Source organism: Nycticebus coucang, chromosome 8 (assembly GCF_027406575.1).
Source record: "Nycticebus coucang isolate mNycCou1 chromosome 8, mNycCou1.pri, whole genome shotgun sequence".
In the NCBI taxonomy this organism is placed as follows: Eukaryota; Metazoa; Chordata; class Mammalia; order Primates; family Lorisidae; genus Nycticebus; species Nycticebus coucang.
In genome coordinates this window covers 42118466-42134394 of record NC_069787.1, presented here as the reverse complement: position 1 = coordinate 42134394, position 15929 = coordinate 42118466, and the positions used below count along the sequence as shown (strand labels likewise).

Genomic DNA, 15929 nt, shown 5'->3' with positions numbered 1-15929 from the left:
TCCTCAATGCTAAGGAGTTGGAAGGTGTAGTCATCCCAGGTCCCCAGAACAGACAGACGACCAAGTGTTGCTGAGCACAAGCAGTCTCTACCATGCATACGGAAGAAAAGTCAGACTGTCATTAGACTCACCTTCTGGTTGGAAGTTGGAAGACAGTGGAACAATGCTTTCTAAATTCTGAAGTAAAATTATTTCCTGTAGAATTGAGTATCTAGTCAAATCATCAGTCAAATGTGAAAGTAGAATTTTCAGAAAAACAAAGTCACAAAGCATCTACCTTTCTATTTATCTCTGTCTGGAAATTATCAGAGGATGTATTATACTAAAACAAGAGAATAAAATAGGAAAGGGAAGATTTAGAAGGGCTGGGGACTTTGCCCAGGTTATAGCTTAGACTGAACAGGAGGATTAAAGGATCAGGGGAAGGAAAGATGGGGGAATATGATAACAATGTGAAAGATTACTTGCTGCGTTTGATGATATTGAGAGTTGTACGGTTCTGCGAGAACTTGAGTTGTGTTTGAGATATATTAAAAATTAGTAAAACAAAACAAAAAAATTAGTAAAACAAAGCATGAGACATTATAAACTCCAAATATACTAAATGTTTTATAAGTAGGGAAATATAATCATAGTATATGACTATAAAACAATTAGTCTATATAAATATTTTTATGGGTTGACAATATGTAACTCTTTAGGATGATGGCCTATGATAGCTTAACATGTATAAAAGATTGTCAATAAATAATGTCTAAAATGAGGCTCTTGCCTGCGGCTCAAGCGGCTAAGGTGCCAGCCACATACACCTGACCTGGTGGTTCCAATCCAGCCCGGGCCCGCCAATCAACAATGACAGCTGCAACCAAAAAATAGCTGGGCGTTGTGGTGGGCGCCTGTAGTTCCAGCTACTTGGGAGGTGGAGGCAGGAGAATCACCTGAGCCCAGGAGTTGGAGGTTGCTGTGAGCTATGATGACACAGCGCTCTATCCAGGGCAACAGCTTGAGGCTCTGTCTCAAAAAAAAAAAAAAAAAAAGTCTAAAATGGAAAATAAGTCAATATGCTATTTAGAAATATAAATATAAATATTAGAACAAATGGCTAAACATTGGTGCTTGTAGAAAGTGAATTTCAGGAATGGAGTGGAGTAGGACAGAGGAGGGATAGGACAGCTTATGTCATGCATTTTGTAGGCCTAATGTCTTTTAAAATTATCTAAAACTATTACTTTGGTTTTTTGTTTTGAAGAAGATAGTGACAAAGTGCCACATATCACAAAGAACTTGTAAGAAATGAAGTTTGCAGAAATGAAAACTGAAAGGGAACCATGGGCTTTGGCAGAGGAGGGAATATAATGATCTTAAAGCACTTTTAGTGGCAGAGTGGTGGGTGTAGACCCTGTTGCAGTTGCTTGAAGAGTAAAAGAATAGAAAAATTATTTCACATGCTGCAAAAGAGTAGATTGAGGAGTAATACATATATTATCATCCTCCATGGAATGCAAAAATATGACTTTAAATAAATTATAGGCCAGATGCAGTGGCTCATGCCTATAATCCTAGCACTCTGGGAGGCTGAGGTGGGTGGATTGCCTGAGCTCACAGGTTTGAGACCAGCCTGAGCTCAAGTGAGACCCTATCTCCCAAAAAAATTGCATTGTGGCGGGCTCCTGTAGTCCCAGCTACTTGGGAGGCTGAGGCAAGAGGATCGCTTGAGCCCAAGAGTTTGAAGTTGCTGTGAGCTGTGACACCACAACACTCTACTGAGAGTGACAAAGTGAGACTCTGTCTCAAAATAAATGAATAAATAACGAATTATAAAGAAGTATCATGGTTGGGTGTAGTGGCTCACACCTGTAATCCTAGCACTTTGGGAGGCTGAGACTAGAGTATCACTTGAAGCCAGGAGCTCAAGACCAGCTTGAGCTACATAGCCAGACCCTGTCTTTATAAAAAAAAAAGAAAAAAGAAAGAAATAATTAGCTGGGTATGGTGCACATGCCTTTTGTCTCAGCTGCTCCAGAGATCATGGCAGGAAGATGGCTTGAACCCATAAGTTTGCGGTTGCAGTGAGCTATGATTATGTCACTGCACTCTAGCCTAGAACAGAACAAGATCTTGTCCCTCCCCAAAAAATAAACAAGAATTAACATTATACATTTACAGAGGAGCCCTCATAAAACAAAACAATGTTTAAAAATTTCTTTCAATAATTAGCTCTTCTAAAATGGTTAATTTTAATGAAGTATGTTACCTAGGCATCTCTGCTGATTGTAAAAACTATAAGATAATTTTTATTCTTTATTCAAATAAAATAACCTTCTCAGTATTTCAACTTAATAGCCTTGACTTAAAGAAGGTTGCTTTGTTTATTTCTTCTGACTCCTTTATAAAAAGGTCTAGGCTTTTTTAATAAGTTGAAATCTAAAAGAGATTATAAAGCAAATTGCTCTCTCTACCTCCATTTTCCTGCATTAACCTGATTGTTCTATCATGGTTTGAGTCCTCTTAGTTGCTCTTCCAGGTTCAAGTTTTTGTTCAAGTTTGGTCATAGGAGTGATGTTATCATCTTTAAATTTGGTCATGGAATGTGTTACACTGCCCAGCTCAGGGAAATGCTGCTCAGTTTGGGCTTGGATAGTAACGTTTGTTTTCCTTGGCAGAGAAGCTGATCGCAGAGGGTCATCTAACCAAAGCAGTAGAAGAAACAAAGCTTTCAAAAGGTTTGTTTTTTGTTTTTTCTGTGGTTTTTGACAATTCTTTTGGATAATGAAGGTTAGTGTACACTTCTAGGGATATAGTATTTGAATGTTAATGTTTGGTATAGATTTCTTTAAGTATTAAAAATTTGTTACAATCTCTCTGAGAGTTCCAGAGTTATTTCCAGCTTTGCTTTCAAAGTTTTAATCAAAGACTATGTAAATCTTTTCTGATACAACCTAAGGAGATAGTGCTTGCATTTCTACTTTGGGGGTTACTATGCCTTTAAAATTTCTGATGATGTTTAATATTTCCTTAATTTTTGGCATCTAAATCTGATTTAAACCAAAGTGATGACTTTTATGAATGTAGAATCTTCTTATGTTTTAAAGTGAATAGCTCAGTAATTGCCCAAAGGAGTTTATTGTGTTAATTCTTTGTGTTACAGTTGGTAGACTCAGGGAAAAATGAGTTTTAAAGCATCATTATTGCCCAGTCACTTTTATCCACAGGGATATTAGGCAAATAAATTTGGTAGGATGGGTTCATTATTATAATGGAACTTTCATCAAACTACACTAATATAAAATTTAAAACTAGATGCACAATCCTTTTGGTCAATTAAAATAAGTGATAGAAGTTTGAATTACTTAATTCTGTTTTATTAAAGTAACTGGATTCATTCGACTCTTTAAAGTCTTTAAAAGGATGGTGTTAAGATATTTGGTGGCTTTTATTTTGAATTTTGTGCATTGCAAATGCCATATTTGGGGAACAAATGCATAGAGTATGCATCACTAATATCATTCTGGCAAATGAGCATTGAGTCTCAGAACAGAGAACTATTTTTAGTACATATGGCAATTCATTTTATCTTATTAAAGTGATATGAGAACAGACTTTAAAATAGCTTTTACTTCATCACCTAAATACCTATCAGATTAGTTGCTTGAATAGCTAATGCTTTGAAGTAGAAGTAGAGCTTTAGAGGGAAAAAAAATCAGTGGTTCTTTAAAGAAAAGTGTCTTGCTACCTTAGTGCTTCTACTTAATGCATTTTGAAATAAGTTACATTTTTATGTTTTAAATCTGGCGATAAAGTTTTTTCTTTTGTATTTGTCTAAGTTGCCTTTTTTTTAATTAATTAATTTTTTTTTGTTGCAGTTTTGGCCAGGGTCGGGTTCGAACCTGCCACCCTTGGTATATGGGACTGGTGCCCTACTCCCTGAGCCACAGGCACCACCCTAAGTTGTCTTTTTTAAAAAATACTTTTACTGATAATGTTTTTGGTGGAATTTTCCTTCTTGAATTGAAAATATCAGTTGTTAGAACAGTTACAGCTGTTAGCAGTCTTAATATTACCTTGGTTTACCTAATGCAGAATATAATCATAAGTTGTATATCCTTCAAGCCCTAACTCAATGTGGAGTTGATTATATGTCTACATCAGCTTTGGGGATAGAAATAGAAAGAATATGAGTAGATAATTCTACCTCTAACTAGTCATGTGCCATGAGGCAGTTTCCTTTAGTTGTTTAAACCTCAGTTTCCTTATTTGTAAAATGGGATTGCCAAGATCTGTCTTGTAGAGGAGTTGTGGGAATTTAGTGAAGTACTGCTTATAAAACAGGAAGGACTGTTCTTGTGTCCAAGAAACGTTTGTCTTTCCCCTTCCTGAGCCTAATCTTGCTTTCTTTCTAAGTAATGGTTCCAATGGTACAGGAAATGGTCTATGGTATATTTGTTTTGCCCATCCATAGTTATGTACACTCAAATATATGGTCAAATAGTCACCTTGTTATTAGACTTCCCAATTTGGGAACAGTTTGAGTATTGATGTTGGTATTCTTCATTTCCTTCTAAATACTGTTAATATCTATTTTATTGATGAGGTACTGTAGAGAAAATCAGTAATGGCTTTCTTTTTTTTTTTTTTTTGTAGAGACAGGGTCTCACTTTATGGCCCTCGGTAGAGTGCCCTCACACAGCTCACAGCAACCTCCAACTCCTGGGCTTAAGCGATTCTCTTGCCTCAGCCTCCCGAATAGCTGGGACTACAGGCGCCCGCCAAAATGCCCGGCTATTTTTGGTTGCAGTTTGGCCGGGGCCGGGTTTGAACCCATCACCCTCGGTATATGGGGCCAGCGCCTTACTGACTGAGCCACAGGCGCCGCCCAGTAATGGCTTTCTAATACTGGAAAGTTAGGATCTGGTGTATAACTAAAGAATATCTTCTTTGGAAAGAAGTAAATACTCTACCATTTATTTGTTGCGTCCTGTGTCATTCTTATCTCAATATAATGATAGTAGCATCAGGATACAGCAATGATGGATTATGACTTGCTATAGTGCACTAGTCACTGTCCTGTGCACAGAGAATATAGCAGTTAATGAAACATGCAAAATCCCTGCTGCTCTCATGAAGCTTACATTCTAGTGAGTTCATGATGGAAGATTTGGCTTTATGTAGCAAATTTGCTTTCTTGGATAATATTCTAAATATAGAATAAAAGTTTCTTCTTAGCCAGAAGAATACTTTTTTTTTTTTTTGTAGAGACAGAGTCTCACTTTATGGCCCTCGGTAGAGTGCCGTGGCATCAGACAGCTCACAGCAACCTCCAACTCCTGGGCTTAAGTGATTCTCTTGCCTCAGCCTCCCAAGTAGCTGGGACTACAGGGGCCCGCCACAACACCCGGCTATTTTTTTGGTTGCAGTTTGGCCGGGGCCGGGTTTGAACCTGCCACCCTCGGTATATGGGGCCGGCGCCCTACCGACTGAGCTACAGGCGCCGCCCAGAAGAATACTTTTGAAAATGCACTCTTGGCTGGGCGCCGGTGGCTCAGCGACTAGGGCGCCAGCCACATACACCAGAACTGGCAGGTTTGAATCTAGCCCAGGCCTGCTAAACAACAATGACAACTACAACCAAACAAATAGCCAGGTGTTGTGGCAGGCAGCTATAGTCCCAGCTACTTGGGAGGCTGAGGCAAGAGGATTGCTTAAGCCCAAGAGTTTAAGGTTGCTGTGAGCTCTGACACCACAATACTCTACTGAGGACAACATAACAAGACTCTGTCTCAAAAAAAAAGAAAGGAAAAGAAATTGCACTTTTGCTTTACTTCAATACCTTGATCATAAAATTGCCAAAAATTTTAAAATCAGTATAGAGCTGTTTTGTTTTCTGTTTTGTTCTTCTAGAGTGGTTTCATTTCTAGAGAAATGTATATAGAGATTGGTTGTGTTAGCCTTTTTTGTTTGTGATTGTAACTTTGTGATCAAAACTATAACATCCAGAAATGTCTGATGATAGCACATTATGAATGCAGCAGACGTCACAGGTGAGATTCTCTTGAGCCTCCATGATTAGTGACTTCGTTTCTAATCTAAGCTTCACATTTGACCTTTGACTGCATACAGCAGCAAAGAAGCAAAAGACTTCTTGTAATTCATCACTCATTTTACAAGTTAAGCCACAAATTCTAGGATGTTCTTATATGGAATAGTTTAACAGGTTATATTTTAATATTGTATTAAATATTTTGATGTTTAAAATATTTCTAATTTCTTTCAAAGTGGAAAATATCTTTTAGTTTAGTTGCTTATAAAACTATATATTCACTACCCGTTTTTCAAACAATGTATGACTATGTTAAATTTACAAGTAAATGTCTACTATGTTCCCACCTCCAAAAATAACTATTGATATTACTGTTGTAGATTCTTCCAGACCTTGAATAAATAATGCAATTAAAAATTCATAGCTAAATGTATACTGTTTTTAATCTGCATGGGGTCATATTATATACATGCTGCTGTTTAACAGACATAATAAGTTTTTACTTAGTAGTAAGTATATCATGAATATTTTCCCTCCTTTAATATACGCAGAATGAACAGTACTGCAGTGTGCATCTTTATACATGCTGTATTTAGTCTATTATTTCCTTAGGAAAAGCACCAGAAGTGAATATGCCCATTTAAAAATTTTTTAGTATATGTGCTGCTGAAAGTAGCACCACATTTAAAATTTATATATATATAACCACAAATGGAAAAGTTAAATGCATGATATTATGAAGGATAATTGTATGCCTAATGAATTTATAATCTCACAAGGAAGTAAAATATATGTACATACACAGAATGATATAGATTAGAGCATGTTTAATTTAAAGAGAAAAAGAAGATGCAATAAAAAGGAGCAGCATGCTGGAGAAATGACTTCCTTAGATGTGAAGAGGCTTAAGCTATATCTTACAGAGTGAATAGACCACGTAGAGAGAATAGCTGTTGACTTAATGAAATATCAACTCAAAGAATTACAGCCATCAGGAGTTGGCATGCCCCTGCCCTATAAAGAATCTGATATGGGGTGGCGCCTATGGCTTAGTGAGTAGGGTGCTGGCCCCATATACCAAGGGTGGCAGGTTCAAACTCGGCCCAGGCCAAACTGCAACAAAAAAATAGGTGGGCGTTGTGGCGGGTACCTGTAGTCCCAGCTACTCAGGAGGCTGAGGCAAGAGAATTGCCTAAGCCCGAGAGCTGGAGGTTGCTGTGACCTGTGACGCCACAGCATTCTACTGAGGGCAACAAAGTGAGACTCTATCTCTAAAAGAAAAAAGAAAAAAAAAAAAAGAATCTGGTATGACTGAATCAGAGCTCCTGTGGGAATTAATGCAGGAACTACATTATGGCTAAATTCTGCCATTTAAAACTTGGCTGAGGCCTTATGGAGAATGGAGAAATGCTATAGGATTGTGGTTCAGAGAAATGACCTTCTCTGTAAATGGTATTCTACCAGAGGTGGTGGGTTCAAATCCAGCCCCAGCCAAAAACTGAAAAAAAAAAAAAAAAAGTTTTGTTCTCAGTGTTATTTGGGTATGGTATTATTATTTTTAGAAATAAAGGTTGTTGACTAGGCGCCAGTAGCACAGTGGTTATGGAGCCAGCCACATACACTGAGGGTGGCAGGTTTGAACCCGGCCTGGACTAGCTAAACAACAATAACAACTGCAACAAAAAATAACAGGGCGTTGTGGTGGGCACCTGTAGTCCCAGCTACATGGGAGGCTGAGGCAAGAGAATCGCTTAAGCCCAAGAGTTTGAAGTTGCTGTGAGCTGTGACATCATGGCACCCACCAGGGATGACGCTGTCTAACAACAACAACAATGGCTATTAATTTTCTTATTTTAAATGGCACTTGTGATTTTTTTGTTTTTTGGAGACAGAGTCTCACTATGTCATCCTGAGTAGAGTGCTGTGAAGTCACAGCTCACAGCAACCTCACAGCACCAGCCACAAAAACTGGGTATTTTTGGTTGTAGTTGTCATTGTTGTTTGGCAGGCCAGGGCTGGATTTGAACCTGCCAGCTCTGGTGAATGTGGCTGGAGCCCTAGCTACAGGTGCCAAGCCAACACTTGTGTCTTTTTTGGTTTTTTTTTTTTTTTTTGAGACAGGGCCTCAAGCTATCCCCCTGGGTAGAGTACCGTGGCATCACAGCTCACAGCAACCTCCCAACTTCTGGGCTCAAGCGAGTCTACTGCCTCTGCCTCCCAAGTAGCTGGGATTACAGGCGCCTGCCACAACACCCAGCTATTTTTTGGTTGCAGCCATCATTGTTGTTTGGCGGGCCCAGGCTGGATTTGAACCTGCCAGCTCAGGTGTATAATGGCTGGAGCCCTAGCCGCTTGAGCCACAGGTGCCGAGCCTGTAATTTTTTTTAAATAATTGTATTATATAAGTATAAATATTACTAAATCAGCTTTTAAGTTAGTGTTTTTATATAATAGAGCCTTTTCTTTTCATCTTCACACAGTGTTCACATTGTCCTTAGATTTTACTGTATTTGTTGCAGTTTTCTGAATACTTTAGCAAAGCTTGCTTTATTTTTGTTTCAAATTGGCTAGTAAACAGCCTTGAACAAAAGCCCCAGCCCTAGGCGGAGCAGACACAACCCACATTATAATTTAATATTAGCTACATGTAATTACCAGCATTCATTTTGGAAAAAGGTAGTGAAGATGTAAGAGATTCAGTGATCTCAGTTTTGAAATTACTTTGCATATCAGTAGATTTTAAGCATTCGTAACCTGAAATAGTTTTATTAATATGATATTTAATTGTAATGAGATTTTACTTTTGTTTTTTTCTTTTGGTAGAAAACCAGGCAAGAGCAAAGGATTCTGATTTATCAGATACTCTGAGTCCAAGCAAGGAAAAAAGCAGTGACGACACTACAGGTGAGTTTTAACCTAATATTTGCAAATCTGCAGATGTTATTGGCAGTTTAGGTAGACAGGTTAATAGGGTGGAGATTTCAAAATTTGTTCTTGGAGAAAAGCAGTGCTTCCATTTTATAAAGTCACTTCCTTGAATTTTGTTTTTTTTGTTTGTTTGTTTGTTTTGAGACATAGTCTCAGGCTGTTGCCCTGGGTAGAGTACGGTGGCATCACCGCTCGCAGCCACCTCAAACTCTTGGGCTTAGGCGATCCTATTGCCTCAGCGTCCCCAAGTAGCTGGGACTATAGGCATCCGCCACAACCCCTGGCTATTTTTTGGTTATAGTTGTCATTGTTGTTTGGCGGGCCTACGCCAGATTTGAACCCACCAACTCTGGTGTATGTGGCTGGTGCCTTAGCCACTTGAGCTATAGGCGCCGAGCCACATTCCCTCAAATGTTAGGTATTTTGTTAAAACTATTTTTAGTTCTTCAAATAATGTAGCTGCATAAATTCCAGTTACTTACTTTGATAAAGATAGCTTATTAGTAGATCTAACGCACTACTGTAATTATCTTTTTTTCTCTCTCTCTGCAGACGCCCAAATGGATGACCAAGACCTAAATGAACCTCTTGCTAAAGTGTCTTTATTAAAAGGTACTTTAGCATGTTTTTATGACATTTTAAATGAGGGCATTAGCTGTAGTCCCAGCTACTCGGGAGGCTGAGGCAAGAGAATCGCTTGGGCCCAGGAGTTGGAGGTTGCTGTGAGCTGTGTGAGGCCACAGCACTCTACCGAGGGCCATAAAGTGAGACTCTGTCTCTACAAAAAAAAAAAAAAAAAATGAGGGCATCAGATCACTCTCTCCCACAATTTCTGTTTCATGTATTCTGTGTAGTTTTGTTTTTTTTTTTTTTTAACAAAGTTTATTCTTAAATGTACAACAGGCTCTAAGACAACACTTCATTTTACCTATAGGTGGCAAAAGATGTTATGACAGGGAATACAGTTGTTTATTATTATTATTTTTTTTTTTTTTTTTTTTTTTGCAGTTTTTGGCCAGGGCTGGGTTTGAACCCACCACCTCTGGCATATGGGGCCAGTGTCCTACTCTGTTGAGCCACAGGCATAGCCCGGAATATAGATGTTTAAATAGGAATCAATCACCATCATCTCAGGCACAAGGAACAGCTTATTTTTTCCCACCTGTGGCGAGGGGGCCCTTCCCCGCGGCCTTCGCTTTTAGTTCCTCCAGTTTCTTCTGCTCCTCTTTTTGTTTCTGTTTGAACGCCTTATCTTCCTCATCCATCTCCTCGGCCTGCTTCTTAGGCTGTTTGAGGGGCTTTTTCTTGCCACCTTCGCGGCCTGACATGGCGCTGCAGCCCCTTCTTGAGACCCTGCCACCGGAAACCGAGCTCCCGGCCCCTATTCTGTGTAGTTTTAAGTTTTAGTTTAGTTAAGAGATTAAAATAGTAATTGGTCTTGGTGCCCATTGCTTCAAACAAAAATATTTAAATTATAGAATAATTTGGATCAATCAAGATTATGCAGGGCAAAGTGGTAAGTAGTACAATGTGAAATGTAGCTGTGGGTTTTTTTACCCTTTTGTCTAACATAATTAGAATAAGGTAAAAATTTTAACTTTATTGAAAAAATTGTCTGTTTGCTCTGTTATCATATGGTAACAGTTGTAAATGTCATTTTCTGGTTTTCCTCATCCTCCACTGAATATCCCCAAATTCTTAGGATATGCTTCTAGAAATTTGGGGCTAAGAAATTATAGCTGGGGCTAAGATAAGATACATATAATGATATCCTATTTGTCTCATCTCTAAATAGGAAGTACGTTTATTTCTTGACATTTATGGAGTGGGCAAGAAATATATCAGCTTCCATCAAAGTGTTTTTGTTATTGTTGTTGTTTTGAGACAGAATCTCACTGTCACGCTCAGTAGAGTGCTGTGGGATCACAGTGCACAGCAACCTCAAACTTTTGGGCTTAAGCAATTGCGATTCTCTTTCCTCAGCCTCCCAAGTAGCTGGGACTACAGGCACCCACCACAACGCCTGGCTATGTTTTTTTTTTTTTTTTTTTTTTGCTTGCAGTTTGGCCAGGGCCAGGTTTGAACCTGCCACCCTCTGTATATGGGGCTGGCGCCCTACTCACTGAGCCACAGGTGCCTCCCCTGGCTATTTTTTTTTTGTAGTTGTCATTGTTGTTTGGCAGGCCCTGGCTGGGTTCGAACATACCAGCTCTGGTGTATGTGGCTGACACCCTAGCCGCTGATCTACAGGCACCAAGCCTATAAAAGTGTTTTTAAAATAAAGTGCCTTCAGTAGCTTATTTCTAATCTGTGATTGTCAGCATTTAATCTCTTTTATATTGCCTTAATGTACACAAAAAAAGTTGACATATACTATACTTTCAGCCCAGTGGGTTAAACGTCTTGGTAATGATATACTAACACCAGGCAGCTCTCTGGGATCAGAGCAACAGTAGCAGCCTATAGAAGTTTCTTCTTGTAAAAGTGCCTGTTGTTACAGGTAGACAATTAAGGGATCTCCCAGTTCAGACCCTGAACTTAAGGATTATGTAAAGAAGTCCTTGTTATACCCTACATGACCCTACTGCTGGTGTAGGTATACAGTGATGAGGCTCAAGGGAGATTACCTAGATTCTATCTTAAAAGAAAAGTGTAAGTTATTAGACCATAGTGTTAAACTTTAGAGCTGTAAAAAGGAGCAACTATTAAGTAGCCTCTTTATTTTTCTCATTGAAACTCTTGGCCTGACTTCCTAAACCATTATTTTCCAATTTTATTCTTTCTCTTAAAACAGCCAGTCTGCTGTCTTGTGCTACTACTTGTCACATTAGTTAGCTAAGATTAGGAAAATAATGTAAAGTATATATATATATATATTTTTTTTTTTTTGGTTTTTGGCCGGGGCTGGGTTTGAACCCGCCACCTCTGGCATATGGGACCGGCGCCCTACTCCTTGAGCCACAGGCGCCGCCCTAATCTAAAGTATATTAAACATTCATCATGAGGTATAAACAAAATGAGGAATATAACAGTACCTTTTTCCTATTAATCAAATATTCTGAAATATTAATCATTTCAGAATATTTATGCCACTTTTAAAAGAGTAGATCTAATCACAGATTTCTGTATGCTTAAAACCATCTCCTAGGAAAAAGTTTTTAAAAATGGAATTCAGTGCAAATAGTATCTAATGTACTTTTGCTCTATTTAGGGATCTGTGCCAGGGACTCCAGTGATTTCAAAGTCTTATAAAACTGTTCTTGGGATTTGAGGAATTTCTAATCCAATTGATAATAAGAGTGTATTGTAAATTTTTAAAACTTAGTATTTCCCTGATGCCTCAAAGTCCCCCACTAACTCCCTCCCCCACTTACAAACAGAAAGGTATAAATAATAAGCCGATTCTTGGTGCTTATTGCCATCAGCCATCAGAAAAGGAGAATTACAGGTTTTTTGTTTGGACAGATGAGGAAGAAAGGTATTTTGAGCTTCATGGAAGAAGGATCACTAGAGATGACCCTATAAGTTTGTTATACCATGCTGGTATTCACTGACCAAAAACTGAACCTGAATTTGGTCAACTTGCAGGACATACAAGACATACAAAGAACCAAAGACATAATTCTAAATGATATGAATATACAACTAGCAAAGTTCTGAATGGGGAAAATTCTGTAGTACAAATGTCCCAGTTTCTTCAGAAGTAAATTAGGAGGGAAAAGTAATATATTAACATTTCTTTTAGTCCTTTTAGAATTTTTCTACATATGTAATATATATTTTATATATACATGTATTTGTATGTAAATATTTTTAAACGGGTAGGATTACAAGAAGAATAGAGCAAGATACCTTCTTAGGCAAAGGAATTATTAAAAATTACAAAGTAGATAATATGAGTTGTTGTATTATTATAATCATAATTATTTTCTATGTTACCATAATCATTTTATAAGTTGCAGTGATTGTTACAACAATTCAGTGGCGTTTGAGCCTAGCAATGATTGGATCTATATTTGGGGGAGTTTTATTAGATGAACTAGAATAGGTAAAGGTTGCAAGTAAGGTAGTCGGGAGGCTTAGGTAACCATTGAGAGTCTGAAGTAGAGTGATTGCTATGGAAATTTAGAAGAATAAATCCAGTTTGGAGCCCTGTTCTTGCCTTTCATCTCTTCCTTGTAATCTCATCTAGAATCCAAAGGCCTGAGAAACCAAATGTGGGAGAGAAATGGAAGTCAGATATAACTCCATCATTTGACCCTAAGTGACTGGAAACATGATTAACAGAAGTCTTTATGTGGAAAAAGTGTCCTGATAGGGATAGCAATGGTTTTTGTTTAACACATGTTGAAATAGAAGGGTGGCCATGGATTCTGGTTTGCCTGGAGCCCATTATTATTCCAGTATGATTATTAAAAATGCTTATCTTTCACATTCAAAGATAAGGACATTCAGTTTTGTCTGGTCACCCGAGGAACTGGAAATACAGAATTTTCATTTATTTCTGATACATATGTTGACCTGGGAGGTACAAAGATAAGATATATAAGAAAGCTGTGGGCAGCGCCTGTGGCTTAGTGGGTACGGCGCCAGCCCCATATACCAAGGGTGGCAGGTTCAAACCCAGCCCCAGCCAAACTGCATCAAAAAATAGCCGGGCGTGTGGTGGGTGCTTGTAGTACCAGCTACTTGGGAGGCTCAGGCAAGAAAATTGCCTAAGCCCAGGAGTTGGAGGTTGCAGTGAGCTGTGACGCCACAGCACTCTACCAAGGGTGATAAAGTGAGACTCTGTCTCTAAAAAAAAAAAAGAAAAAAGGAAAGCTGCAGTCTTATGAAGGAAAGAGATATATTGATTGTGTAATAAGTGAGAGCACAACTAACTTGTCATCAAGCAAGCGTGCAACAACCAGACCTTCTAAGGAAAGGAAAAGTGATGATAGTGGTAAGAGGATGCATCCATCAGGCCATCTGTCTCAGCCAGATCACGTCTATCAGTTAATGAAGTGACATGCCCTGGCTAGATCAGCCTTCAATAGCATGTACATGCAAAATGGAACTTGGGGAAAAATGCTTTGATTTGGCCCTTTACTAAGTGGCTTACTGTTTCTTGACCATGTTTAGATCAAAGGATCTCCATTCACTCTGTGAAGATGTTTGGTGACACCAGATTTAACTTAGGGTACCATGTTGGTATTCTGTGGGAAGGGCTGATTACTTTAGTGGGTTCATGTATAGTGTGAAAAGCTCTTTCATGACCTAGACTATACAATGGCAGTTTTAAAGATAATACCATTTACATTAAGGGGAAAACAGATTCTATTCATCTTTCCTCCTTTTCACTCCTAAATAACATTTCTTTCCGTTTGACTTGTGTTTCTAAATAAAATGGATTTCGCTCAGTAAAGTTTTCATTTACCTTCATCTAAACACTTTTTTAACAGAACTCATCACAAGAATTTTCCGCAGGTTGTAAAGTAGATTGATATAGAACTCCTTTTTTAGAACAAAAGTGAGGCTTCATAAGAATGGACCCAGCTAAGCCACGATAAACTAATAATGCATTTTCCCACACAACCATATGAAATAAATGAGCCCTTGATCAACCTTACCACATAAAAAACTGCTTATTAGTCTTTGGTAAAAAATATGGCACTTGGTTTTTTAGGAAGATTTACATACTAATTAGATTGAATATGATCAAACTATCATGTTTGTGTTTATCATAATAAACTTAATTTGTAAATGTTTTTGGTCAGTATCTCTGCTTCTATGATCAAACACTGTATAGAGTTTATGTTTATGTTTACCTTATATGATACTTGACATCTTATTTGTTCTAATTGAAGTACTGATCTTTTTCATTACGTGGGGCCAAGAACTAGTTTGCAATTAGTAGGTCCCTTTGTTGGTGCAACTCGTTATTGCATTATATTTTGTCTCTTGTATCATAATTACTTAACATAATACCCATTTCATTATTATTTATTTTAAAAGAGCAAATATTAGTTTTGTTTCACAACATCACTGATCAAGGGAAGTGTTCTGCTGCAGGCAAGAATTATTTGCTTTAGGCCAGGCATGGTGGCTCATGTCTGTAATCCTGGCACTGTGGGAGGCCAAGGAGGGTGGATTGCCTGAGCTTAGGAGTTTGAGAGCAGCCCAAGCAAGACTAAGACCCTGTGTCTACTAACAATAGAAAAACTAGCCTGGCATAGTGGCAGGTGCCTGTAGTCCCAAACTACTCAGGAGGCTGAGGCAAAGGGATTGCTTGAGCCCAAGAGTTTCAGGTTGCTGTGAACTCTTTTTTTTTGGTAGAGACAGAGTCTCACTTTATGGCCCTCAGTAGAGTGCCGTGGCCTCACACAGCTCACAGCAACCTCCAACTCCTGGGCTTAAGCGATTCTTTTTTTCTCAGCCTCCTGAGTAGCTGGGACTACAGGTGCCCGCCACAGCGCCTGGCTATTTTTTGGTTGCAGTTTGGCCGGGGCCGGGTTTGAACCCGCCACCCTCGGTATATGGGGCCAGCGCCTTACCGACTGAGCCACAGGCGCCGCCCTGCTGTGAACTCTTGATGCTGTAACACTCTACCCAGAGCAACAGAGTGAGACTATGTCTCAAAACAAACACACAAAAAAAGAATTATCTGCTTTAATAGACTTTAGAGATGGAGTACAAGCTGGGCTCAGTGGCACACATCTGTAATACCAGCACTTTGGGAAGCTGAAGTGGAAGGATTGCTTGAGGCCAGGAGTTTGGACCTTGGCCACAGAGCAAGACCCCTGTCTTTATAAAAAAGAAAAGGAAGTTACCCAGGTGTGGTATGTACCTTTAGTCCCATCTAGTCAAGAGGCTGAGGTGAGGCTTGGCGCCTGTAGCTCAAGCGGCTAAGGCACCAGCCACATACACCAGAGCTGGCGGGTTTGAATCCAGCCTGGGCCTGCCAAATATCAATGACAGCTACAAC

At 38.8% G+C, this 15929-nt stretch overlaps 2 protein-coding genes across 25 annotated transcripts in view; one reads left to right on the top strand and one right to left on the bottom strand.

The window, feature by feature from the left end:
• SLMAP (sarcolemma associated protein) overlaps positions 1-15929 on the top strand; it is a 197298-nt gene that overhangs the window by 156042 nt on the left and 25327 nt on the right. For 22 of the 24 annotated variants that reach the window (XM_053600229.1, XM_053600221.1, XM_053600226.1 and 19 more), the window contains 3 exons: positions 2664-2723; positions 8861-8941; positions 9518-9577. In XM_053600229.1, coding sequence (XP_053456204.1) covers positions 2664-2723; positions 8861-8941; positions 9518-9577 — 201 coding nt within the window. The remainder of the gene's footprint in view (positions 1-2663; positions 2724-8860; positions 8942-9517; positions 9578-15929) is intronic. The other 2 variants (XM_053600227.1, XM_053600213.1) reach the window with 1 other exon arrangement.
• LOC128592314 (translation machinery-associated protein 7-like) lies at positions 9821-10912 on the bottom strand. The gene has a single exon (XM_053600232.1). It carries the CDS (start codon positions 10291-10293, stop codon positions 10114-10116), a length of 180 nt encoding a protein of 59 aa, XP_053456207.1. The 5' UTR covers positions 10294-10912; the 3' UTR covers positions 9821-10113.

Coding starts and splice junctions, on each gene's coding strand:
- LOC128592314 (XM_053600232.1), bottom strand. CDS start 10,293: ATGTCAGGCCGCGAAGGTGGCAAGAAAAAGCCCCTCAAACAGCCTAAG.